At 36.0% G+C, this 26,594-nt stretch overlaps 2 protein-coding genes across 2 annotated transcripts; both read left to right on the top strand.

Annotated features, from left to right (window-relative positions):
- The first annotated feature begins 1,016 nt into the window (after positions 1-1,016).
- On the top strand, positions 1,017-1,517 carry LOC113311178 (F-box protein At3g07870-like). Its single transcript, XM_026560028.1, has one exon. It carries the CDS (start codon positions 1,017-1,019, stop codon positions 1,515-1,517), a length of 501 nt encoding a protein of 166 aa, XP_026415813.1.
- Positions 1,518-6,143: 4,626 nt separating this feature from the next.
- LOC113311177 (F-box/kelch-repeat protein At3g06240-like) lies at positions 6,144-13,603 on the top strand. Its single transcript, XM_026560027.1, has 2 exons — positions 6,144-6,229; positions 13,048-13,603. The coding sequence occupies exons 1-2, from the start codon at positions 6,144-6,146 to the stop codon at positions 13,601-13,603; spliced, it is 642 nt and encodes a 213-aa protein (XP_026415812.1).
- The last annotated feature ends 12,991 nt before the right edge of the window (positions 13,604-26,594 follow it).

Raw genomic sequence — 26,594 nt, 5'->3', positions numbered from 1 at the left:
TCAACCAAGGAAGAAAGATTAGATATAGTTGCGTATAATATATACGACTTCTCATTAAGAATCGATGGTTGTTTCTAAGATTTGCCATTAACATGTCTACAAATGAATTATTTATGAGGGTCACAAACCAACTAGTTCCTTCTCACTGATGTCCATTCAAGAGTTTATAAATTCTTTACCTATAAAAAAAACAATTTCCGAGCCATGAAACATATTTTAGGTAACATTACCTAATTTATGATTTCCTTCCAGATTTGGGCTATTAGAGATTTGTGAAAAAACCCTAAACTAAACTTTTTGTTTGGGATTTAGGTACGAAACGAGAAGTCAGAGAAAGCGAAGAAGAGCAATGGAAGACCTAACTGAAGATTTAATCATCGAAATTCTCATTGGCCTACCTCCAATTTCAGTCGCAAGGTGCAGGTGCGTATGTAAGTCATGGTATAAATTACTCGATCATAAATTTCATAGTGTGAAAAATGATTATGAAACTAAAAATGAAAATTTTAGACTACTTGTAACGAAAAGAACAATAATAGATAATAAATTCAGATATAACGTAGAGTCGAAAATCTAACGAGGATGGTGTAAAGATTGCCTACCCATTCAAGGAGAAGCCCTATGACCGTGAAGGTGTTGGTATTACAATTGTGGGTAGTTGTAATGGTTTGATTTGTGCATCCCATGCTAGTAACATTTTTTACGTCTGGAATCCATGTACCGGAGAGTATAAATTAATAAGCTTGCCATTTGAACTTCTGAACAGATCTTTTGGGTTCGGAAATGATTCCAAAACTTGTGATTACAAATTTGTTTCAATTTACTGGCAACCAGATATGGATGTTTCTCAAGTTGAGATATATACTTTGGGTTCGGATACATGGGAAAACCATCATTCTTACATTCCTTATGATATTAGCGGAAATCATGGGGTGTTTCTAAATGGAGCTGTCCACTGGTTAGCAAATTTGCATATAAGAGAGAAGTTTGTACAATGACTTATAATTTCTATGGATATGGAAGACGGGGTATTTAAAGAAATATCGCAACCTGAAGAGATAAAGGATTTCAGTTACAGATTTGTTGATGTGTTGAGAGGTTACCTTTGCTTGCTTTGTAGTGTTTCCGATACGAAATTTGAGATATGGGAGATGAAAGATTACGGAGTGAGGGAGAGTTGGTCTAAAGTGTTCAAAATTGACCAGCAACAACTTACTACGACAATGGGTATTCGATTATGTAAATACATAAGGAGAGTTGTATCTTTAAAAGATGGAGAAATCCTGTTGGAGATGATAGTGAAGGATGGACGACATGGTTGGTATTGTGAAAGTGTTAATGTTGTGAAAATTCACTTGGATGAGACGAAAAGAAGCCAAAATAGAAGAGGGTATGAATACATGAAGAATATCTTTCAGATGGAGGCTTACACGGAGAGTCTAGTTTCAGTTAACTCGGGTACATTTGTTTGGAAAGAACAAAAAGCTACAGGGTTGAAGAACTTTCAGATCTCTTAATTATTCCCCTTTTAGCACTCCGGGAATAAATAATGTGATCAATAAATTTGAACGTTTAATTTTTTATATGATTTTACTTATGCTGATTTGCATAGCTAAAAAGTGATGTCACATATTGCATATTTCTACATGCATCACTTAGATATTTCTTTGACTTAATTTGTGGCTGCTGGACTTCAATCCTAGTTTATCCCATAACAACAATATTTACAAACTACAGTGACTGCAAGAATTTCACAGGATTATATTCAAATTTGGTAAAACAAAATCTGTATTTCAAACTCTGACAGTGACCCTGAGAGATGGACAATACAAGTTCCAAATTTATGAAATATCATACAGGAGCTCCATGACATTCATGATTTTGATTGGAAATTCAAAACAAGAAAAAGCTTGTGATTCTTTATCTTCTTTGACTGTCTGATCGACAGATAGCCGAAATTGCAAGCTGACGTGTGTGATTAATTTACTATATGCACATCCGAAGGTTGAGAGACCGAACACAAGCCAAATCTGTTGCGCCTAGTGGAATGCAAAACGCTTTAAGACAAGGATCCTTGAGCAATCAAAGTGCATCAAACCCAAAGTAGGCATGATGTTGATAGATTTTATAGAGAGTTCTCCAAGCCAAGAGTCGTAACTCCGGAAAAGTATTAAAATTATGGATGCAACTGTCTGTTGCATATTTGGCATATGTGATCAATGTAGTACAGAATGCTAGCGGTTTTAGTATTAGTGGGGAGAATTTCATGAGTACATTTCCAAACAAATATGAATTTCATGAGCACATTTTCAAACAAATATTTTGATAACTTGAGCAATATCCATAGTCCATATCCCCCCCCCCCCCCCACCACCATTTCTAGTTGTAGTATTATTTCTGTAGAGATTATCTATCTTGGCCTTGTATAGGCTAGTCGCAGAGAACTTTCCTGTGTCATTTAGATTCCACTGAATCTTGTCTTCTTTCCCAGGGTGAGTAGCAAGAGCTAGTATGTCTTGTGCAATATTAGGATTGAAATAATTTTGGATCAGGGTGCTATCCCAGTGACCACTTGGTAGAAGAATATTTGAAACTGTTTCAATGAAATTTGGGCAGTTTATAGGTTTTATAAGACTATTTGTGATACTTCGGATCCAGTTATCATCCCAAAATTTGATCTTTCTCTCATTGCCAATTCTTCAGGCACAATGTTGTTGAATGTTTCCAATGACTTCTAAAATATCCTTCCATATTCAGGAGTCTTCATCTTTTGGTTTGAGGTCCATACTGAGCACATTTCTGCCAATTAAATACTTAGCATCCATTAGTTGATACCATAGAGAATCTTTGTCTTGCTCTTGTCTCCAGCCAATTTTGGTGATCATAGAACTGTTGAAAAGTTCCATATTCATGAAGCCTAATCCCCAGTTCTTTAAGTTTGCAAACTGCAATCCAAGCTTTTGGATAGTAACCTTTTGGGTTTTCTAAACTTTTTCCCCAGAAGAAGTCTCTTTGAAGTTTGTTGAGATCTTGGCAGGTTTGCTTTGGGATTCTGAGGAAATTCATATGGTATATACTAGCTGTTGATGTAACTGACTTGACGAGGACTTCCCTTCCAGCATGGTTTAAGAGGAGATTTTCCATCTAGAAAGCCTTATTTTTAACTTGTTAACCCTACGATTGAAGGAGTTAACTTTGCTTCTATGAGTGGAAAGAGGAGAGCCTAAGTACCTGTCATCTAGCTGAAGCACCTGAACACCCATAATGTTGCTTATAACAGGTATGAGTTCTGGTTTGGTATTTTTACTAAAGAAAACTCTAGATTTATTGAAGTTGATGAGTTGTCCAGAGTTTTGCCCAAAGATGTTTAGGATATCCATGATATTCTGAGCTTCAATCTTGTTGTCTTTGAAGAAGACCATGCAATCATCAGCAAAGAGAAGATGATTGATGGAGGGAGCATTTTTGCATATCTTGATTCTAGTGATGAGCCCCAATTATTCTTCATGAATGAAAGTTCTAGATAAGGATTCCATGCAGAAAAGAAAGAGGTAAGGAGATAAGGTATCACCTTGTCTGAGTCCTCTAGAAGGTTTGAAGAAGTCATTTGGGAAGCCATTTATCAAGACTGCAGATGAGGTGGTGGAGATGCATTGATGAATTTTATTACACCACTGTTCATCGAAACCCATCTTCTTCATGATGGTGATGGCAAATTCCCAATCCACTATGTCAAAAGATTTTGTCATGTCAATTTTGATTCTCATACTTCCCTTTTCACTTTTTTTTTACCTCTCTTGGACCTCATGGTGTGTATTATTTCATGAGCAATAGTTACTTTGTCACAGATTTGTCTTCTAGGGATAAAGTCAGATTGGTATGGGGATATAGTTTTGTTGAGATGTGGCTTCATTCTTTGAGCTAAAAGCTTGGATATGATTTTGTAGGTTGTGTTACAGAGGCTTATAGGTCTAAAATGACTTGGTGAAGAGGGTTTTTCAGTTTTACGAATGAGGGAACTGAAGGTGGAGTTCATAACTTTGAGCATGGGACTAGAGTTGAAGAAGTGTTGCACCATTTTTACAATGTCATTTCCCAGAATCTCCCAATTTGCTTGAAAGAAGTTTGGGGGGAAGCCATTAGGGCCTGGATCTTTGTCACCTGCCATGCTAAACAAAATTGATTTAACCTCATTATGATCAGGAGTCTTATTCAGCATGTTGTCAGTTGTGGTGATGGTTGTGGGTATAAGGTTGATGATTTCCGGGTTCATGTTTGTGGTTTCAGCAGTGGCTATTTCTGACAAATGATAGGTGAAACATTTTTTTACTTCTTGATAATCTGTTATCCATTCCCCTTTCTCATCTTGAATTGTATCAATCTTGTTTTTCCTGGTTCTACTTTTTGTGGCTCTGTGAAAATAACTGGTGTTTTGATCTCCCAATTTGATGATTTGATCTCTGCTCTTAGTCTTCCAAAAATTTTCTTCAATGTCCTGCCAATTCTTGAGAATTTGTCTTGCATCAGCTAGAGCTTGACCTCTGTCCAAAATAATTGTTATGCAGCCAATGAAGGCGTTGTTTGCATTCTTCTCTATTTGTTTTGATGTTGCCATAGACCTCCTTGTTCCATACTCTTATTTGTAGTTTGATATATTTTAGTCTTCTAGCAATGATATAAGCACTTGATCAAGAGAGAGATTTGCTCCAACAATCAGCTATTATTTTCCTGCAGTCCTCTTGATCCAACCAAGGTCCAAAGAACTTGAAAGGAATACCACCATTTCTCCAATTGGGATTGGAGTTGAGCATGATGGGTTGATGATCTGACCCAATGGCCAAGATATTAGAGATGGTAGTATTTGGATAGAGCAGTAGCCAACTTTCAGTTGCTAAACCTCTATCAAGTGTTTGTTCAGTGAGAGCAAAACCTTTTCTCTTGTTTGACCAAGTAAAAGGACAGCCAGTAAATCCAAGATCCACCAAATCAAGTTCAAGAATTTTATTATTGAACAAAACAACTTCAGATGAGTCAATGAGATGAGAACTAAATTTTTCCGAGTCATGAAGGAAAAAATTAAAGTCACCAATAATCAACCAAGGTAGATGGTTGGTTGTTGCTGTTTTATCCAACATTTTCCAAGAAACTGATTTACTGGCAGTATCATAAGGGATACCATAATATCCAGTGAAAAGCCAAGGGGGCTATTAACTGGGCTGATTATAACATCGATATGGTTTAGAGATAATTCAATGATATCAATAGTGAGATTACTTTTCCATATCAATGCTAATCCTCCAGCATTGCCACTTACCCCTCCTGGATTAACATAACAGTAGTTGTTTACACTAATCTCATGCATAATTTTCTTTAAATTTTCCTGCTTTTGCTTAGTTTTAGAGACAAATATGATATCAGGGTTCATTTTATTGAGCATGTCATTTAGGTACTTTTTGGCATCCCTTGTGCCTAACCCTTGGCAATTCCAAGGCAGAGCAGTGAAAAATTGCCAAAAATAGGACACATTTTGGTACTTGGATGTTAGTCTTCTAGTGATTCTATCATAGTAATTATCTAGGTGATTGGGGATAGTATAACACATATTTGAGCAAAATAATAAAAGAAAGAATAGAGAGGAGGAGTGTACCATGCTTTCAAATGTGGAAGTGTCCAAGGTATTATTACCCAAAGAGACATTTCCATTGTTCTTATTGAAATCCTCATCCAAGTCCTTGAGTCTCTTGGGATTTTCAGTGTCACTTCAGTTGAGGTTCTTGTCATCAACATTGCAAGAAGGATTCTTTCTTTTGCTTCCTGGGAGAGTGAGCATTAATGGGTTGGGAATGAAATCCTCAAATATATGATCCCTTTTCTTAGCTTTCCATGACTCCTTCTTTTTCATAACAATTTCAGCTTCCATTCTAGCCTTGATTTGGGCCAGAATAGGGAGGGTGTTGAAAGGGAAGGCCTTTATTGGTGGGGAAGCTGGGAAGTAAGTATTAGCATCAACTGGGTGTTGAGGGTTGTCAGTAATTTTGGTATTGTTTGCTTTTGCAGCATCTTTCATCTTTGGTAGTTTTTTCTTGTATGCTCCTAAAATCTTCTTAGTCATATCTAATCTTCTGTTTCTGATTTAACAAGATATGACATATGGATGTGGAGAGTTAGAATCATTAACAAATAAGTGTTGGGCTCCAAATGTGATAGGACTGCTAGAAGATGAGGCAATGTTTGTTACTGCTTTTTCGAGCTCCAACTGTTTAGCCTTCTTCATTTTTGCTTCAAATTCAGCTGCAACATCAGCATCAGTATAAGGTCTGTAAATGACATCTTTTCTAGCTTGGACAATTTTTTGTTATTATATTCTTGGTTGGGGGCTGGTTGAGGGGTTGGGAGAGTTTGATTGATGAAGAACTCTTCTCAAAGGTCATGATTTGGTTACTCATCAAGAGAATCCCAACACATATCTTTCCTGATATCAGAAACATTGTCAGGTCAATTGGAGTCTATCAAGACGCAAAAAATCCTTATGGAAGAGATAGATTTGAGAAAAATCTGGAAGTTAAGATTACCATCAATGTTACAAAATCTCTCAAGTTTGGAATTGAAGCTTTTGAAACACCCACTCTCTCCCACTGGCTAGAATGTGCTTATGCTCTAAATGGCATAAAATTCTGTAAGGTTTGTAGAATCCTTGATCACCCAGATCCATTTTCTACAACTCCACAAAACCAAAATCATCCACATCATCAAACTCTCCCATTCTCAGCTCTACAAAGTACACATTGCTGAGATAAAACCTCTACCTCGTCTTGCCAATTTGTCTAAGGTCGGGGTACGTAGCATTCCATAGCGTCGATCAAATGAAGAAGGAGATCTTTGGTGGTACAGTGGCTTTCCAGATGAAACCATATTTTTTCCCCGAACCCTAGTAAAACCGTGAAAACCGGAGCTCTAGAAAGTTCATCTTTTTTAATTTCTTTTTTTTTTTGCAACGTCAACTCCCGGAAGTGTACTTCCAAACGCGATTGCCTAATATTCGATTGAGGCAAAAATTCCGGCCCACGAGAGAATATTTTAGGTAACATTACCTGATATTGGATTCCTTCCCAAATTTGGTCAATGAGAGCTTTGTATAAAAAACCCTACACTAAACTTCTTGTTTGCAATTTAGGTTAGAAACCAGAAGTCAGAGAAAGCGAAGAAGATCAATGGAAAACCTAACTGAAGACTTGATCAGCGAAATTCTCATTAGCTGTGACTTCTATCGGAAGATGCAGGTGCGTATGCAAGTTATGGAATAAATTACTCGATCATAATTTTCACAGTACAAAACTTAATTATGATAATAATGTTGGAAAACGATTAATAAAAAAATTTTTTTTTTAAAGTTTTAATAAAAAATTATAATTTATTGTTTTATTTTGTGAATGAAACTTTTTAGTCCCACATCGTGGAGTTTCCAATATTTAGTAGTTTTAAGAAACTATATAAACCTTTTAGTCCCACATCGGGGAGTTTTTCTTCTTAAATTGTTTTATTCCATTATATAAAGAAATTCACTCCTTTTGTAAAATCTATGGGAAAGGGGTTGCTCTATATTTTAGAGGGACCCCTAAGGGAAAATATTTTATAGCGTTTTTTTTTTAAGCATTCGCGATTTTCCTTAACGGTTTTTTCGGAGTTGCCAAGCTCAAGTTGAGCATCTACTACATATGCTAGTAGTAGGTGTATTAGGGTGTTTTATCCTGAAGATATCCGTCCTGCGAGGGCTATAGCATCACTCTTGAGTGTAGCCGGGCGCTAATGTCTTAAGGACAACGTGTTGAACACGTGACTCACTCTGTTTTCCAAAGTTTTGCCTTGTTGCTGTTGCGGAGATACGGGGAGCTTGTTCGTTTCGTCAAAACAATCACTTCCATTATAAAGAAGCTAAGTATCAATAACTTTTGCTTATTTGATTTTTCTTTGTTTTTGATTATTGCACCCAACAATCTTAAGACATTAGTATTTGTAATAATCGAAAACGATTGATTGGTTTGTGAATCATGGATGTTAATTGTGGAGTGAAAAACAAAAACGAATTTCTGGTCAGCTGTAGAGTTTCAATTTTATCTTTTAATCTAGAAGTAATTTCGATGAACCCTTTTGACACAACGTATTAGACATCCTGATAGTTACCCGCGTAAAATTTCAGAATTTTTGGAGTTGTAAAAGTATTTTTTTGATATTTTACAAAACATAAAAACGTTTCTGAAAAATTCTGACGAGCAGAAAATTGTTGTTAACTAAATTAATTTTTGTGGGGTAACCATGAGTTTTTTGAAACGCTGATTCAAACGAAGTTTGTATATATAGATGTTATCTTCAAAACTCATATTTTACTTTCTGATTTGGAATTGTGATTTGTGAATAAAGGTGTCATCTCCGAGGGACATGGCTAATAGCCGCATGTGGTTGGAAACAAATCTTCCAAAGATGGCAAAGTTGAGAACATCGAACGCAACTCTAAGCATGGTCTTCATGATAAAGGTATATTTCGTAAACCTGAATCCGGAATTACTTTAGTTAAGGGTGAGTGTTATGTTTGTAAAATTTCTGGCCACGCGGCAGTAAATTGTAGACAACATAAAAACCTTAATAAGTAGAAAGTTAATGCTAATTTAGTTGAAACAAACTAGAACGAGTTTGGTGGCATGATGTCGGAAGTTATTTTAATAACCAATGTGAGAGACCAGTAGGTGGACTCTGGAGTCACCAAGAATGTTTGTTGAAACAGAGACCTGTTCACCTCCTATCATAGGATAGGGGATGTCGAGAAACTCTTATTGAGTAACTCATATGCAATAGAGGTTGCATAAAAGGAAAAGGTCGAGCAGAAGCTCATATCTGTAATGTTCTCACATTGAATGAAGTTTTCATGTTCCGAACATATGCGAAAATCTTGTATCTTGTTCTGTTGTAGATGGAAAAATATTTAAGATCTTAATTGAATCTGGAAAACTTGTTGTAACTAGGCAGTGATTTTTTAAGCAAGAGTTATAGGACTTTGGGTCTATATAAGCTTAACGGAAAAACTGATGATGTGAACGTAGTTGATTCTTGTGATATCTTTGTGTGATTGATTGTTTTACGTGGTAGACTTGGAACCGTAAACTTATAAGTCAATGCTTAACTGGCTAGCATAGGCTTCGTACCCAAATTTAGTTTGGATTTTGAACACAAAAGTGAAATCTGTGAAGAATCAAAATATGCTATAAAATCTTTTAGCACAAATGTTCAGAGTAATTCTAAGCCTTTAGAATTAATTCAGTTAGGCCTAGTTGACATGAGTTCAACCCAAAACCACTGTGGTAAAAGATGGTTATAACTTCCGTAGATGATTGTACGAGGTACTATCTTGTATACTTGCTTAGGATAAGGATGACGCCTTAGAAGCCTTAAGATGTATAAACTTGAAGTTGGAAACCAATTAGAAGCCTTGAACATAACAACCGTATCCTTAAGGAGATGATAATTTCCATGTTGATTAGTTCAGGATTACCTGCGGCCTTGTGGGGGGAGGCAGTCCTCTTAACTAGTATATCCTGAATAAAGTACCCTTTTAAGAATCAGATGAAACTCCATATGGTTTATGGAACGGTAGATGACCTTCTTATGAATGTGTCAAAGTGTGGGGGCGTTTGACTAAGATTGTAATTCCTCTTCCTAAAAGAACTAGATTGAAACCAAAAATGTTGATTGTGTTTTCGTATAGGGTATATTGAGTATACTTCTACAAATAGATTTTTGGTTGTGTGTTCTGATTTTTTCTGACATTGGTGTGAATATTATTACGGAATCTAGGGATGCTGAGTTCTTTGAACATGTTTATTCTAAACCTGTACCTCATTAGAGATGTGTTGTTGATCCCCTAGATTTATCTTCAAATAGTCAGAACTTATTTTAAAGGAAGATGAAGTTGATGTTGAGCCTAAGAGAAGTAAAATAATTAGACTTGAGACTTCTTATGAAACCGACTTCATAACATGCCTAGCTTAGTCTGAGCCACAGACTTGTAAAGAAGCCTTAATATCTACTGAAACCCCATTCTGGTAAGAAGCTTCATTTAGTGAAATGGACTCAGTCCGTTGGAACCAGACTTGGGAGCTTGCTAGTTTACCTCCAGGTTGTAAGACCATGGGATGTAAATGAGTCTTTAAGAGGAAACGATAGGTAGATGAAACTGTGGAAAAATATTAAGCTAAGTTGGTAGCTAAAGGCTATAAACTAAAAGAAGGTGTAGATTTCCTTGATTCTAATTCAATTGTGACGGAAATTACTTCCGTTGAGATACTAATTGTTATTGCTGCCATAAAGAACGTAGAGATACATCAGATGGATGTTAAGACAGCTTTTTCTAAAACCGTGAATTAGGTAAAGAAATTTACATAGATCAACCTGAAGACTTTGTAGTGAAAGGTTGTGAATACAAAGTTTGTAATTTGAAAAATCTTGTATGGTTTTCAAATAAGCACGTAAACAGTGACATGGAAAATTTAATCATGTGATAATGGATAGTGGATTTAAATTAATGAATCTGACAAGTATGTCTACAAGTAACTTGTTAAGGATGTCTGTGTAATTGTATGCTTGTATGTTGATGATATGCTTGATACAAACATAGATGTGATCAATTCCACTAAAAACATGCACTGAATGAGAACATTGACTTGAAAGACTTGGGCCCTTTTGATGTAATTAGGGATGAGGATTAGAAGATAATCAAACATTTATAAGTCTTAGTCGTTCTCATTATGTTGAGTTGTGCTTAAGAGATACAATCAGTCTGATTGTAAACCTGCTCGTACTTCGTACGATTATTCTTGTAGTCTCAAGAAAAATAAGGGTAGTGGAGTATCTTAACTTGAATACTCAAAAGTTATAGGATGTCTGATGAATTTAATGAACTGTAAGAGTCCAGACATTGCCTATATTGTGAGTAAGTTAAGTGGATATAATTGTAGTCCAGAGCAAGAGAATTCAGATGCACTGAGTAGAGTATTATGGTACCTAAAATACTCTTTTGATTTATGAAAGGTATCTTGTTGTCCTTGGGACTTTATGATGCAAACTGGATAGTTGACTCAGAGGAGTCTAAGTCTACGAGTGGATATGGTTTCACTCTAACATGTGGGTTTGTTGTTGGAAGATTTCCAAACAAACATATCGCTCAATTCATTATGGAATCTGAGAGTATTGCGTTAGATAAAGCATGAGAGGGGGCCGAGTGCCTAAGATGATTTTTAGAAGACATTCCTCTTTGGCATAGGCCTGTGCCAGCTATATCTATACATTGTGTTAGCCAAGCTATAATAGTTAAAGCTAAGAAATAACTAATCTCAATCGGCGTTATTTCCATTGATTGGATAAAGTCCAAGGAGAATATCGCGCAATCTTTGACGAAAGGTTTGTACAAAGAGATAGTTAAAAATGCATCGAAGGGGTTGGGGCTTAAGCTCATATATTAAACTTGCCATGAAGGATACTCAACCTTGCTGACTGGAGATCCCATGATCAAGGTTTCGAATGAGACAACTAATTTGTGGTGGGTAAAGGTAAACACTATCAGAGATTTTCATTCTCTGTCCCTTCCCTATGGTGTAGACGTGATAGTGTGACTGCATGTGGAGGATGACTTTTTAATAAGTCTTAATGAGTTCTATAGTTTCAATTTAAGATTGAAGTGGGGTGTAGCAGTAACACTCTTTATGGAAACTCACCTATCTGAATGAGGAAGTGGGTCGCTTCCTGTGAGAACATGGGCTGATTCTCTAGAGCATTCTGAGAAACAGGATACGTCCAGGGCCAAAACGGACAAAACGGCACGAGCTTGGCAGCAATCTTGGAGATATCACCCGTGGTTGTTATCACGAATTACATCAAATGCTAGCAGTTCAAGACATAGTTCACTGTCTCTAGCAAGTAATTCTGGTAATATCTCACTAAGCAAAGGTTCAAGACCTCATGGACACCTTTGCCTAAAATGGTATTTCCTGCGTTTTTTATGTGATTTTCATTTTGATGGTTTTGGTATTACTGGAACTTAGGACCTAAAGGTCACTAAGGGTTCACTAGTTCATGCTTTTTCACTTTGGTGAAAGATACCTGTAGTCTCACCATGTGAGAATTAAAGATGAAAGCTCTCAATACTATTATGATTTATGCAATCCATAGTATGACCCTGGGGTCAACACACTTTTGTGTGAGGGAGAGGACGTAGAAATGACTAGTATGATTTCAACACTTGCACGATCAGTCTGTTTGGATCGTGAGGTTGGGATGTTTATTTACCAAGATCTATCTGTGTTTTCATGTTTTAATGAGTTTTCATTCATGTGGGGGATTGTTGGAAAACGATTAATAAAAAAATTTTTTTTTTAAAGTTTTAATAAAAAATTATAATTTATTGTTTTATTTTGTGAATGAAACTTTTTAGTCCCACATCGTGGAGTTTCCAATATTTAGTAGTTTTAAGAAACTATATAAACCTTTTAGTCCCACATCGGGGAGTTTTTCTTCTTAAATTGTTTTATTCCATTATATAAAGAAATTCACTCCTTTTGTAAAATCTATGGGAAAGGGGTTGCTCTATATTTTAGAGGGACCCCTAAGGGAAAATATTTTATAGCGTTTTTTTTTTAAGCATTCGAGATTTTCCTTAACGGTTTTTTCGGAGTTGCCAAGCTCAAGTTGAGCATCTACTACATATGCTAGTAGTAGGTGTATTAGGGTGTTTTATCCTGGAGATATCCGTCCTGCGAGGGCTATAGCATCACTCTTGAGTGTAGCCGGGCGCTAATGTCTTAAGGACAACGTGTTGAACACGTGACTCACTCTGTTTTCCAAAGTTTTGCCTTGTTGCTGTTGCGGAGATACGGGGAGCTTGTTCGTTTCGTCAAAACAATCACTTCCATTATAAAGAAGCTAAGTATCAATAACTTTTGCTTATTTGATTTTTCTTTGTTTTTGATTATTGCACCCAACAAATAAACATGAAAATTTTAGACTACTTGTAACGAAAAGAACAACAGCAGATTATAAACTCAGATATAACGTAGAATCGAAATCGTTAATATCTAGTGAGGATGCTGTAAAGATTAAGTACCCATTCGAGGAGAAGCCCCGTCGAGGTGACGATGGTATTATCATTGCGGGTAGTTGTAATGGTTTGATTTGTGCATCCCATGCTGGTGATATTTTTTACATCTGGAATCCATGTACCGGAGAGAATAAAGTAGTAAGACCGCCGTCTGGATTTCAGCACAGATCTTTCGGGTTTGGTTATGATTCCAGAACTCGTGATTACAAGTTTGTCTCAGTTTACTGTCATCCAGATAGGGATGTTTCTCAAGTTGAGATATATTCTTTAGGTTCAGATACATGGGAAAACTATCGTTTATACAATCCTTATATAATTAGCGTAAAGCATGGGGTGTTTCTAAATGGGGCTGTCCACTGGCTAGCAAATTTGCGTGGGGAGTGGCGAGCGCTTTCAGTTATTGCTATGGATATGGAAGACGGGGAATTCAAAGAAATACCACCACCAAAACATATGGACTAATATGATTACAGATTTGTTGATGTGTTGAGAGGTTGCCTTTGCTTGCTTTGTAGTATTCCTGGTAGTAAATTTGAGATTTGGGAGATGAAAGATTACGGAGTGAGAGAGAGTTGGTCTAACGTTCTCACAATTGACCAGCAAGAACTTATGCCGACAGGGACAATGGGTATTGGATCCTGTCAATACATAAGGAGAGTTGAATCTTTAAAAGATGGCGAAATCCTATTACAGATAATGGTGAAGGATGGAGGACCTAATCGGTATCGTAAAAGAGTTGATGTTGTGAAAATTCACTTGGTTGAAACAAAAAGACGCCAAATTAGAAGAGAGTATATAAAGGCTTATGTGAAGAGGCTAAGACACCAAAATAGAAGAGACTATATAAAGGCTTATGTGGAAAGGCTTATACATGACTGTATGACGGACAACAATCTCGAAATTTCAGTCGAGATAATAAACGAGGAGGATGAGGGATGTCAAAACAGTAGAGGCCTGTATGAATACATGAAGAATATCCAAGAGATGGAGGCTTATGTGGAGAGCCTAGTTTCAGTTAACTCGGGTACATTTGTTTGGAAAGAACAAAAAGATCACTACAGATTTGAAGAACTTCCCCAGCTCTCATTCCCTGAGATTCCCCTTTGGGCGCTCCAGGAATAAATTATGTGATCAAAAAATTTCAATGTATAATTCTTTATGTGGTTTATTTTATTTTATTGATAACCATGTGAGGAGGCACCAAGAGTTAAACAACACAGCAGATCCAAAAAAAAAAAGAACAGCAAACTCTGAGGTCTTTGATTTGCTTTCGTGATTTATAAGTTTGTGCTCTTTTTTGCGTTCATTTTTACTGATTTTTGGAAGAGAAAATAATGTCAGAGTGTTAAACATGGATTGTTTGATCTTGAAATGTTGTTAGAAAAATAGTACTCCCTCCGTCCCTAATTAGATGACCTACGTCGTAAAATAGTGGAGCAATAGATTGGTATTATTATAAGAAATATGTAAAATTTGATAGCTATATTTATATTCATTAGATAGGTGTTTTAAAATCATTCCCAATGATACAAAGTTTGAGAGATAAATCATTTTTAAATTTACTAATAAATTTTTACTTGGTCATCTAATTAGGGACGGAGGTAGTATTTATACTTCTACCACCAACAACTTTTTATGGTTTCTTTTAGATAAAAACGTAGGAACCAGGCTGATTTAGCGTATGTGGTGTGAGACCTTTTGTTGAAATAAAAACATCGTAACAGTGAAGTATAAAATGATGAATTGTCTCATTCTTAGCTCTACAAAGTACACATTGCTGAGATAAAACCTCTAATACCTCGTCTTGCCATTGTCTAAGGTTGGAGTAGCATTCCATAGCGTCGCCAAATGAAGAAGGAGATCTTTGGAGACAGTTGAGAAGCTTGATATGGATGACTCGCTTTTGGAAACCTAGCTCATCCCCTTTAGGAGTTGGAACTGAATGATCAACAACTAACAAAAATAAATCTCGCTGAGTTTATTACTTCGTAGTACCATAGGATCTTCACAGCTCATCTTTTCCCATGAATAAATCGCTGCAAACAGCGCCGTAATTGAACTGCAGAACATTAACAACACATCCTCATGATTGACTATCCTGAGCAGAGCCTCGTAAAATGCTTTATCTGACACATCATCCAACCTATGAAAGGAAACTGGGCTGAATTAACAATACCAACCTATCAACCTTTGAAGCTGTGGTCTTCTCTTCGTTGTTCTTTTCCATGGACAATTCGCTGAATAATACTCCAGCCAACTCATACACCACCGGAATAGCTTCAAGCTTCTCGTAAATAGCTTCATAGCATAGAAACAGCTCGATCGGTGATATTAGAACCTTTGTACAGTAGGCCATCTGTACATGGGATCTTCACTACGTGATCAATTACCATGAATACAGCACCATGTTGATCAATTGCAGCTATATTAATATCTTCTTTACCCAAGTTCATAAAGAACCTGAACTGTTTTAGGCATTCAAAAGAAACCGCTACTCCTTGATTTATATAAACTAGCTCTAATAGTTTCGGAAATCGAAACAATACCATTCAGTAACACTTCCTTTGAGTCCACCAAAGCTTTGATGCGCCACCAGCTTGATTAAAAATATTGTTAAATATCAATGAAAAAAAGTATCAGATTCCAAACTGATCCCATCAGTTGATCAAAAACGGTGAAACCAAAAAAGTATGTTTTTCGAACCCTAGAACCGGAGCTTTAGGAATTTTGGGAATTCTCCTTTTTTTTTTGGCTTTTTTTTCATCTGGGTTTTCAAGACACGATACGTATTTTTGGTCACATGGACAATTTTCCGAGTTTAGGTACGAATTCCGGGCCATGAGACATAGTTTAGGTAACAATGCCAACTTCGGATTACTTCCAAATTTGGCAATGGGAGATTTATACAAAAACCCAACTAAACTTTTTGTGTGGGATTCAGGGTGAAAACTAGAAGTCAGAAAAGCGAAGAAGATCAAACCTGAGCGAAAATTTAGTCAAAAAAATTCTCATTAGCCTACCTCTGAATTCTATTGGAAGATGCAGGTGCGTATGCAAGTCATGTTATAAATTACTCGATCATAAATTTGTTAGTATGAAACTTAATTATGATGATAAACATGAAAATCTTAGACTACTTGTTACCAAAACAACAACAGAAGATCAAGTATTCAGACGTAAGTTAAAGATAGAATCGAAATCAATCATATCCAGTGAGGACGGTAAGATTATGTACCCATTCGAGGAGAAGCCCTGTTACCACCGTGGAGGTGATGGTATTACAATTTTGGGTAGTTGTAATGGTTTGATTTGTGCATCCATTTACGGCAGAGTATAAAATAATAAATTTTCCGTTTGGATTTCTGAACAGAATTTTTGGGTTTGGTTATGATTCCAAAACTTGTGATTACAAGTTTGTCTCAGTTTACTGTCAACCAGATGTGGATGGATATGAAGATATGGATGTTTCTCAAGTTGAGATATATACTTTAGGTTCAGATTCATGGGAAAACTATCATTCATACAATCCTTATGAAATTAGCGAAAAGCGTGGGGTGTTTCTAACTGGTCAGCAAATTTGCGTACAAGTGTGGAGGGGCAACCTCGACTTTTAATTTCTATGGATATGGAAGACGGGGTATTCAAAGAAATTCCACAACCTGAACATATGGATGATTTCGATTACAGATTTTTTATGTGTTGAGAGGTTGCCTTTGCTTGCTTTGCAGTGTTCGTGATACTACATTTGAGATGTGGGAGTTGAAAGATTACGGAGTGAAAGAGAACTGTATCTTTAAAAGATGGTGAAATTCTGTTAGAGATAATCGTGAACGATGTGGATCATAAACGGGTTGATGTTGTGAAAATCAATTTGGATGAACTGGAAAAACGCCAAAATAGAAGAGGGTATTTAAAGGCGTGTGTTGAGAGGCTTGTACGTGACTGTATGGCTGACGACAATTACGAGGTTCTAGTAGAGATAATAAACGAGGATGATGAGGGAACTCAAAATAGAAGAGGGTATGAATACATGAAAAACATACAAGAGATGGAGGCTTATGTGGAGAGTCTGGTTTCAGTTAACTCAGGTACATTTGTTGCGAATGAACAAAAAGATTTCTACAGGGGTGAAGAAGTACTTTTAGAGAGCGTAGTTTGGTTTCCCCTTTCATGGCTCGCTGAATAATTTATTTAATCAACAAATTTGAATGTTTAATTCTTTATGTGATTTTAGTTATCCTGATTTGCTTTTTTTTTATCGAAAGATAAGATATATTAAGAGAATGAGAATAAGAATGTACAACTTTTTCTACCAGTAGTAGATGAAAGAAAGAAAAACAAAAATAATTAAGCAAGAGATTACAAAAAGATAGAGTCCCACGTAGAAAGCACTGAACTTGAGAAGTTCAAGTGGACACGGTTATCTATTGCTGCTGCCAGGACAAAACAGAAGCCTTTGCATCCTGAATCAAGTCATCATCAGTTTTGTATAGGTACTTATCCTCAAAACGTCCGCAATTTCTTTCCCTCCAAATGCTATTAACAATCGCCGATGGGATTAAGCCCCATATGTAATTTCCGGTACTTGAAAAAAGTTTATGATGCCACATATCTACTAAAATTTTCATCGATCTAGGCAACACCCATGCCCATCCTGTATTTGGTAGTAGACCGGACCAAATCTTGTATGCAATTTTGCAGTGTAGAAATAAATGGTCTTGCGACTCCACACCCACTCCACACAAAATACAAGAATTATACAAATTCATACCTTTATGTTGCAGTACATCAATGGTATTTAGCTTTCCATGCAAAAGACACCACATTAAAATGTTGATCTTTGGAGGTATTGCTGGCTTCCAGATGAATTGATAAGGAAAGTTAGCAACACTAGATTCAGCAACCATCTCTGCATACAACGATTTGACTGTGAATATACCCGAGGTGTGAAGCTTCCACCTTCTCGTATCTGGCAATGCATCTTGAACTGGAGGGATGTCACCAATAATATTAATGAGAGCATCATATTATTCTACCTCTTGATTTGTCAGGACACGCTTGAAATCAAACTTCCAATTCCCTTCCAAAGAAACCATGTCTGCTATCTTAGCATTCCTACCTCTTGATAACTTATATAAAGTTGGTGAAACAGACGCAAGAGGAAGTTGTCCACACCAAATATCATTCCAAAAGGAAATGCCACTGCCAGAATGTACAAAAAGAGTTGAGTTTTTATTAACTAAACTTGCAGTTTCAGCAATACCACGCCAACATGAAACTCCATAAGTTTGATTTATATTTTCGGGAATCCGATTAGAGAACCATACTTGTCTTCTACTATATTATACCAAAGTTTTTTCTTTTCGACACCAAATCTCCAACACCATTTAGCCAACAAAAATAAATTCATTAGTATGAGATTACAAACACCAAGGCCACTCTTTTCTTTGGTTGCTTGAATAAGATCCCAGTTAACCAAGTGTGAGGTCTTTGCACCATCCCTATATTCCCATAGAAAATTGCGCATCTTCTTTTCTAGAATCTTAATAACTGAAATAGGTGCCTTGAATAACGAAAAATAATAAGTAGGTAAAGAAGACAAGATACATTTTAGAAGAGCAAGTTTACCTCATGTAGATAAAGATATTCTCCTCCAAACAGATAGTCTAGCATCAAACTTCTCTAAAATTGGATCACAAATTATTTTTGACCCATACTTAACACCGAGAGGCATACCCAAATACATAAAAGGTAAACAATCAGTTGAACAACCAAATTCTTTTGCCCAAATAGCAAGTTGAGGAACATCTCCAATAACAATGAGTCGAGTTTTAGATGTATTTACCTTTAGTCCAGCAATGAACTCAAAACTATGTAGTGCAGAAAATAGGTTGTGTAACTCCTCCTTTTTATTATCAACAAAGAAAATAGTGTCGTCTGCATAATGAAGGTGATTGACTATGATACTTGTGGCAGAGAAGCCACTGAATAATCCTTGATTATCTGCTCTATCCATGTATCTAGAAAAATCCTCCATTGCAATATTAAATAAAAGAGGAGAAATCGGACAACCTTGCCTTACACCTCCTGTACTTGTGAAATAGTCAAAAGAAGAACCATTGATAAGAACCGAGAAGGAGGAAGTAGAATAACAGAATCTCAACCAATTACATCATTTCCTACCGAAACCCATTTTATGTAGTACAAATTCGAGATATCTCCAGTTGATTCTGTCAAACGCCTTCTCAAGATCTATTTTGCATACAATACACGCATTTTCAGACCTTAGTCTAGAATCTACCAATTCATTAGCAATTAAAATACCCTCAATTATTTGCCTACCTTCAATATATGCACATTGCACTGGCGAGATAAGTTTATCCATAACGAGTTTCAGCCTTGCTGCTAGAACTTTTGCAATGATCTTGTAGACACTAGTAAGAAGGAAAATAGGTCTACAATATTTGATAGTTTTGATATGATCCTTCTTAGGTACAAGAGAAATGAAAGTAGAATTATGTTTAGAATTGATAGTACCTGTAGTGCAAAATTCATTCACAATACCCATAATATCTTCTTTGATGAAATGCCAGCACTTCTGAAAAAATATAATAGGAAAGCCATCTGGACTCGGAGCTTTGTCATTAGCTAAATCTTTGATAGCATGAAGAACCTCTTCTTCAGTGAAGTCAGATTCTAGAATAGACGACTCCGTAGAGGTGATAGTGTCAAATTGAATTCCTTCTAAATCAGGTCTTATGATTTCCTCTTCCGTAAAAAGAGTTTTGTAGTACTCCATAATATGATCTTGTAGCCTACCTCTGTCAGATACTAACTCATTGCCGATGTAGAGTTGTCTGATTCTATTGTATCTTCTTCTTGTCGAAGCATTGCTGATGAAGAACGAAGTATTTCGATCTCCTTCTTACAAACATTGAGTATTTGATTTGATCTTCCATGAAATATCCTCCATATTTGATATCTTTTCAAACTCAGCTTTGTTTTGAAGTTGCACAATCTGTTCCTCTTCAGTAAGGATATTATCCTCCGCAATTCCATCAAGTGCTTGTATGTCAGAGAGAATATCATTCAACTTTGTATTGGTGTGACCAAAAACTTCTTTGTTCCAGACCTTTAGATTTTCTTTAAGTGCTTTTAACTTTTTCCAAAGTACAATGCTTAGGGTACCTGCAAAACAAAAAGAAAGCCACCAATCTTCTAGTAATTGTAAGAATCCATTCTCCAAGAACCACATAACTTCAAACCTGAAAGGACTAGTTCCCCAAGATGGGTCGGATGTATCTAAGAGGAGTGGTATGTGATCAGAGGTAGGTCTAGATTTGGCTAATTGGGTAACAAATGGGTAGTGTTGTTCAAAAGATGGGGAGATAAGAAACCTGTCTAATCTGCACATTACTGGGTTTGCTTGTCCATTTGACCAGGTGTATCTTGCCCATTTTAGAGGTAAGTCAATAAGATCATGTTCCAATATGAATTTGTTGAACTTTTTCATGCTCATTATAATCTTCTTGCAGTTCTTCTTCTCATCACATTTGGTTATCGTGTTGAAGTCACCACCAATACACCAAGGAAGATTTATCCAATATCTACACACATTGTCAAGCTCAATCCAAAAATCAGTTCTCTCAACTGGTTATCCTGATTTGCTCAAGCTCAGGTAGAAACATTTTCCGTGCCCCGGTAAAGATTTTTTGAATCCAAGTTCACTTGTATATGTAAGTTATGTTAACAAAACCAATTTCAAAGGCCTCATGTTGTCATAAATCTTGGTTTCGCCCTGCCGCTTCCTCGAAATTCACGAATGTGAGCCAGAATCCACCCTACAACTTACTGTGGATATCGATGCCACCTTATAGATAGATCCCAATTGTCACCACGTAAGTCAAAATTCACCCCGTGATCCAAATTGTATATATAATTTGAGTACGAATTTCTGGCCTCACATTGAAAGTTAGGCCAAAAGCTTGAATTTTAGAGCTCTTGGCCCCCAACCAATAGGAATCCTTGGTTTCCTTATATTTAGCAATTTCAACTACACATCAACCCATACGGTGAACAACACTCACTACACATAACCAAGCCCTAATTCTCTTCTCTTTCGTTACATTTACTGAAGGAAAAAAAAAGGCTCTGAACCCTAATTTTATTCTCTTCTCTCAATGGTGAATAAAATTCGAGAGACGAAGCGCATCATAATAGATATGTACTTGATAGCAAACACGGTTTGTTTCTTCTCTCTGTTCAATTTAGTTTATTATATCAGTTCGTTTTGAGGTTATTATTGATTCTGGAATAGATCACTTGAAGTTTCTATTAAATATACAATAGTTATAATTATCATAAACCCAATTTTTGATTTTTACTTCTGCATGTAGAATTTGATTTTCGTCCACCATATGCCTCTCTAACCACAACATGATTATGGGTTGTTGTTTTCATATTTTTTTTTTAGTATGGGTTTCTTAGTTAGTGTTTACAGGGGTTTTGGGAGGCATGGATCTAATTTGATTTGTTTCTTTGTTGTCTTATTTTAATAAATGTGATCCATAGCCAGGAAGATGTAGCTCTCTTCTCTAAACGGAACATACCCTGGAAATATAGCTATATCTAAATAATTTCTTGAGGAAGCTAATCTAAGTACTGGTTTTTAGTATGGGTTTGTTAGTTAGTGTTTACAGGGTTTTGGAAGGCATGGATCTATTTTGATTGGTTTCTTTGTTGTCTTATTTTGGTAAATGGGATCCGTAGCCAGGAAGATGTATCTCTCTTCACTGAATGGAACATACCCTGAAAATATAGCTATATCTAAATATTTTCTTGAGGAAGCTAATCTAAGTACTGGTTGTTATGAAGACTTAGGTATTCTAAATTGTGGAAGCTAATCTAAGTAATTGTTGGGTTTTACTCTGATAAGTTATAGGAACATTTCTTAAACTTCACCAATGTAGGCTTTAGATCTATGGATCAAGTTTCAGACTTAAGAAGTCTGCACATGTAAAATCTTTTTGGATATAGTACTACCACGAAAATGCTTGGGAGACCCCGGATTCATACCCCAAAAAATATATCCCACTATGTGTCAACTTATTATTAGCTCACTTTTAAAGCGGACCCCCTGTTTTTCCCAGATGGGGAAGGGTGAGGTGGAAATATACGGTGGAGATTATTGACACATAGGGGATAAGATGATGGGGTATGGAGCCGGGGTCTCCCTAGCAGCATCGGTACTACCATGATATTGGTGCTATGCTTACTAATTCCTTGAGAAAACTTCAAATACGTTATGTTAAACTACCAAAATACATCTAATAAATCTCAAGAGAGTGAAGCAATTTTCCGTTCTTTGTGCATTTTTTCACTTAGCAGCTTGGTCATGGTGACAAATAAGTGCAGTTGTTTTTCATTGTTACTCCAAGTACTATATTCTTTGAGTTCTGCACAAGACAAGGCCTTTTAGTGTCGTTGATAGTGGGTAGTGATTTTTTGTAAACATTTCAAACATGCATCGGTGACCTATGATCTATCCGTGGATTCGTTAAAAAAATTGTGCACTCTTTACACGTTTTTCTTATTGGTGTGTTGGAAGCGGCAAATAGGTTGAACGATTTTGGGATCATGTCATTTAGGTAAAAACATAAGGAATCAGCAATACATAAGGAATCAGCTTTAAAAGCTGCTTTTCTTATCAAGATATTGACGATGGACTCATTGTTAACGAGAACCATCTTTAAATTTCAAGATATCAATTAGATAAAAAAAAATTATATAAGTATTCAACTCACAGACCTGCTAATTTGGTACGGTTGTAATTGAAATTTCCTCAATACCAACCGACTTACATGTTCAACATAATTGTTGTTATTGAAATTTATGTTCCCCGACATGTAAACCCATAGTCGTTAGACCTCATCCTAATGCAAGGAAAAATTACAAATATCTAAAATCCCCAATTACATTGAACCCTTTATTTCTATTTCCATTTCAATGTTTGTACAGAGTTAAAAAGAATTTAGTTCAATGTATGTTTAGACCTATTCCCAGTTGATCATCCTTGGAAATGTCCAGAGAATATACATTATTAACTATACTGAAATGTTCACGGATTATTTTTTGGTATTTTGGAAAGTGGAACAAAAACAATGATCTCTTCTGAATTATTTATTTGGTTGACAATTAGATTCATGTAATAAACTTTATAGGAAAATGGCAGAGATAAATGGAGTGGCGGCTTCTGATGCAACATTAGTTATGACACCTAAGTGAATTGGGTTACTGTTTCGACATCTAATATTTACTGCTTTTTGAAGCATCTATGATAAGATATGTTAATACTAATCCATTTTCAGTTGAAAGAAGAAATACGACACGACCAGTTATCTGTATGTTAGGAACTGACTCTTATGGTATTTTATATGGAATAAGATTGAGAGGTTATGGACTATGAACTCTATAAACAACCAGGACATAATGCTTCTGAGTAAAGGAGTTAAAGAGACTGTCTTAGAAGAAGGAGTTGGAGGTTGTGAGATGGCAGGTGTTCCGGTTAATATACTTGAGGAGGATCCAGCTGTGAAGATGAAGAAGATACGACTAGAATCATACAAACATATCTCAAACTCCGGTAACTTGAGATGCAGTTAACTAGAGTTCCTGTAAGAATTCAATTTACTTCTACATTAAACTACTCGATGAAATTTTTAGTTTGTAGATCCTTCTCCGTGAACATGTTGAGTCTTAATTAGTAAATTCTTTTATGTGGCATCCTTGAAAGGTTATAGTAATTCCCATCGTTTGCACAAGTGACAGGTGCAGTAGAATTTGTTTAGCAACAACATACTTATCTTTAACTTTATGTCTATCATTATTGCTTTCCATTTGGAAGTTATAGTGATTGGCAGAAGGACCTTGCCAACAAATTCAAGAACTAAGATGTAAAGCCGTGGTAAATATAGTACACCAAAGAGCACTTAATATCCCAAAAGTATAAATTCAGGCCCGTGCAGCGCACGGGCTAAGCACCTAGAGCTCCAGCCCCCTACCAATAAGAATAGAGATTTTCCGATGTACATGGTCAGGAGATTAGTCACCACTAAACGTATGAAACAAAACAGTATCTAACCCTAATTTTCTTCTCACCCCTTCCTTTCTTTCTTCGCTCCTATATATCTCTGAAAAGATCTATAGAAACCCCCAAGAAAATGGTCAAAAAGATGCTGATATACGGCCTGCTCCTACACCATAACTAACAAAGGAAAAATCTTATTTACAAATAATCAGAACCAAAAGCCAACTCCAAAGGCTCTCAAGGCAATTTATAATTGGGATTTTTTTTCCCTTCGTTGTGTTGTGGTAGATTTTTATGGACTTCCTTTCTGGATTGTGGTTAAGAATTCAAACTTTATTTTTCTCATTTGATTCAATTTTTTATATTCATATTCCCTGTACTTGATCATATACTCACTTGCATCAATATATATATATATATATATATATATATATATATATATATATATTATTGAAACTTAGGTATATCGCAAATTCATATAGGTATACTAAACTGAAATATAATGTAACCTGTATGAATCATTAGGTGTATCTTAAGAATAGCATATGTTACTCATTTCCTCTAATACTTTTCCTATTTGCGGCACAGGACTTCAAAAAATCTAAGGTGCAATAGATTGGACTAAAAGATCAAGAAGTACTGCTTGCGAGTTTAGCATATGTGGCACTCGAAAAACTTATCTGCAGAAAACTGCAATCCAAGATTTTTTTGGCTGTTGCATCATCCGGTATAGCGTCATTGTTGTTTCCTGGAGAAATGAATGTATATTCTCGGTTCAAAATTCCAATAACTTTGAAGCAATTCGACGTGCATTGTTAGTCATGGAACTTAGTTGGAAGAGTTGATATGCAAGGCTGGAATAAGAATTTTTGGATGAAGCACCGATGATTCACAGACATGCTTTTGAATCTCTAGAACGAACAATGATAGATCTCCTGAATCCAAGCAAAGAAAATTGTTTAGAGGAAAGAGCAAAAGCTCTCCTGTTAGGAGGTGATTTTAGATAAATATTAGGGTAATTACTACCAGTTATTCGAGGTGGAAGCCGTAAAAGTATTATTGATGCTTTTATTAATATGTCGAAAACTATGAAAGCATTTCCATGTATTTGAATTGTCGGAGAGCATGAGGTTGTTGAGTGGAAATCGTCGTTCCCGGAGAAAAAAATCAATGTCTGAATTCAACAGGTGGATTTTGGATCTTGGAGACGGGAACTACCATCAAAAGCAATACAGGGAGAAGGCGAAGGGGCAAGTTGGATTAAGATATCCCATGACTTGATTAAGAGTGATGAGAATCTCATCAAAAAGATGGTTGGGGCCATTTAGCATGAACTGATTCATATATTTAAGGTTAAGCATTACCCGAGGGAAAGATGCATCTTAACACCAACGAAGGGAACTTTTTAGTAGATAAAGGGATTATTTGGTGTCCATGCTTCGAAATAAAAACACATTTTTCTAAGTTCGCCATCATTAAGTCCTTGGTCTTATGACTTTGAGAATGCGGAGGCATTATTATACAATAAAGAATATACAAAATACTCAAAAAGTATCAGGAGTACCTAATCATGTGCTACGATTGAAGCTTCATGGACCAATAATGCTTACAAGAAAAATAAATCCAAGTGATGTGTTGCCTTTTATCACAAAAACACACTTACCTTTTATCCTAAGAATAATGCAGTTTCGTATTTAGGTATGATTTTTAATGACGATAAACAAAAGTCAGGGTCAGAGTACCAACAATATTGGGAATCTATTTACCGAACCCAATTTTCTTTCATGGACAGCTTTATGTCGCAGTCTCGGGGACGACAACGCCAAGTGGATTGAAAATTTCTATTGAAAACAAAGGATATGGTGCGAAGGATATACTTAGTAAGTGGTATACGGGGAAGTATTCAAAAATTTGCTTTAGGTAAGTGAGATCTCTTTGGCTCATTCCACTACTTTCGTAGTTATTCTTTTCGGGATAATTAATCTAGCAGTGTTTAAAAATGATAATGCACAATTGTAGTTGTTAGAAGGATAACTTTCAATGTGCCTAATAGAATCCCACTTTTGGTAAAAGCATTTTCTAATAAGCTAATTAAAAAAGAAATACAAAATGGATAAGAAGTTGGAAATGTTGTTTACATACCATGAATTTCATTCAAGATTTACTATTAAGCAGTCGGTGTAGAAATGGAGGAAACTTTCTTACAGAACCCTATGATTGTGAGGATAATGGCTGAATATTTTTCTGCTTAGTACTATTAAGCTTTTTTTACTGTTTTCTTTGATTCTTAAATGAGCTTTCTTACCTATATAATGGTATTACATAAAAATGGTCATAATGAATGTGAATCATGTTTTTTCAAAGCTT

The sequence above is a fragment of the Papaver somniferum genome, chromosome 9 (genome assembly GCF_003573695.1).
Source record: "Papaver somniferum cultivar HN1 chromosome 9, ASM357369v1, whole genome shotgun sequence".
Taxonomy (NCBI): Eukaryota; Viridiplantae; Streptophyta; class Magnoliopsida; order Ranunculales; family Papaveraceae; genus Papaver; species Papaver somniferum.
The sequence above is the reverse complement of the archived record's forward strand: the minus strand, read 5'-3'. Positions and strand labels throughout refer to the sequence as shown.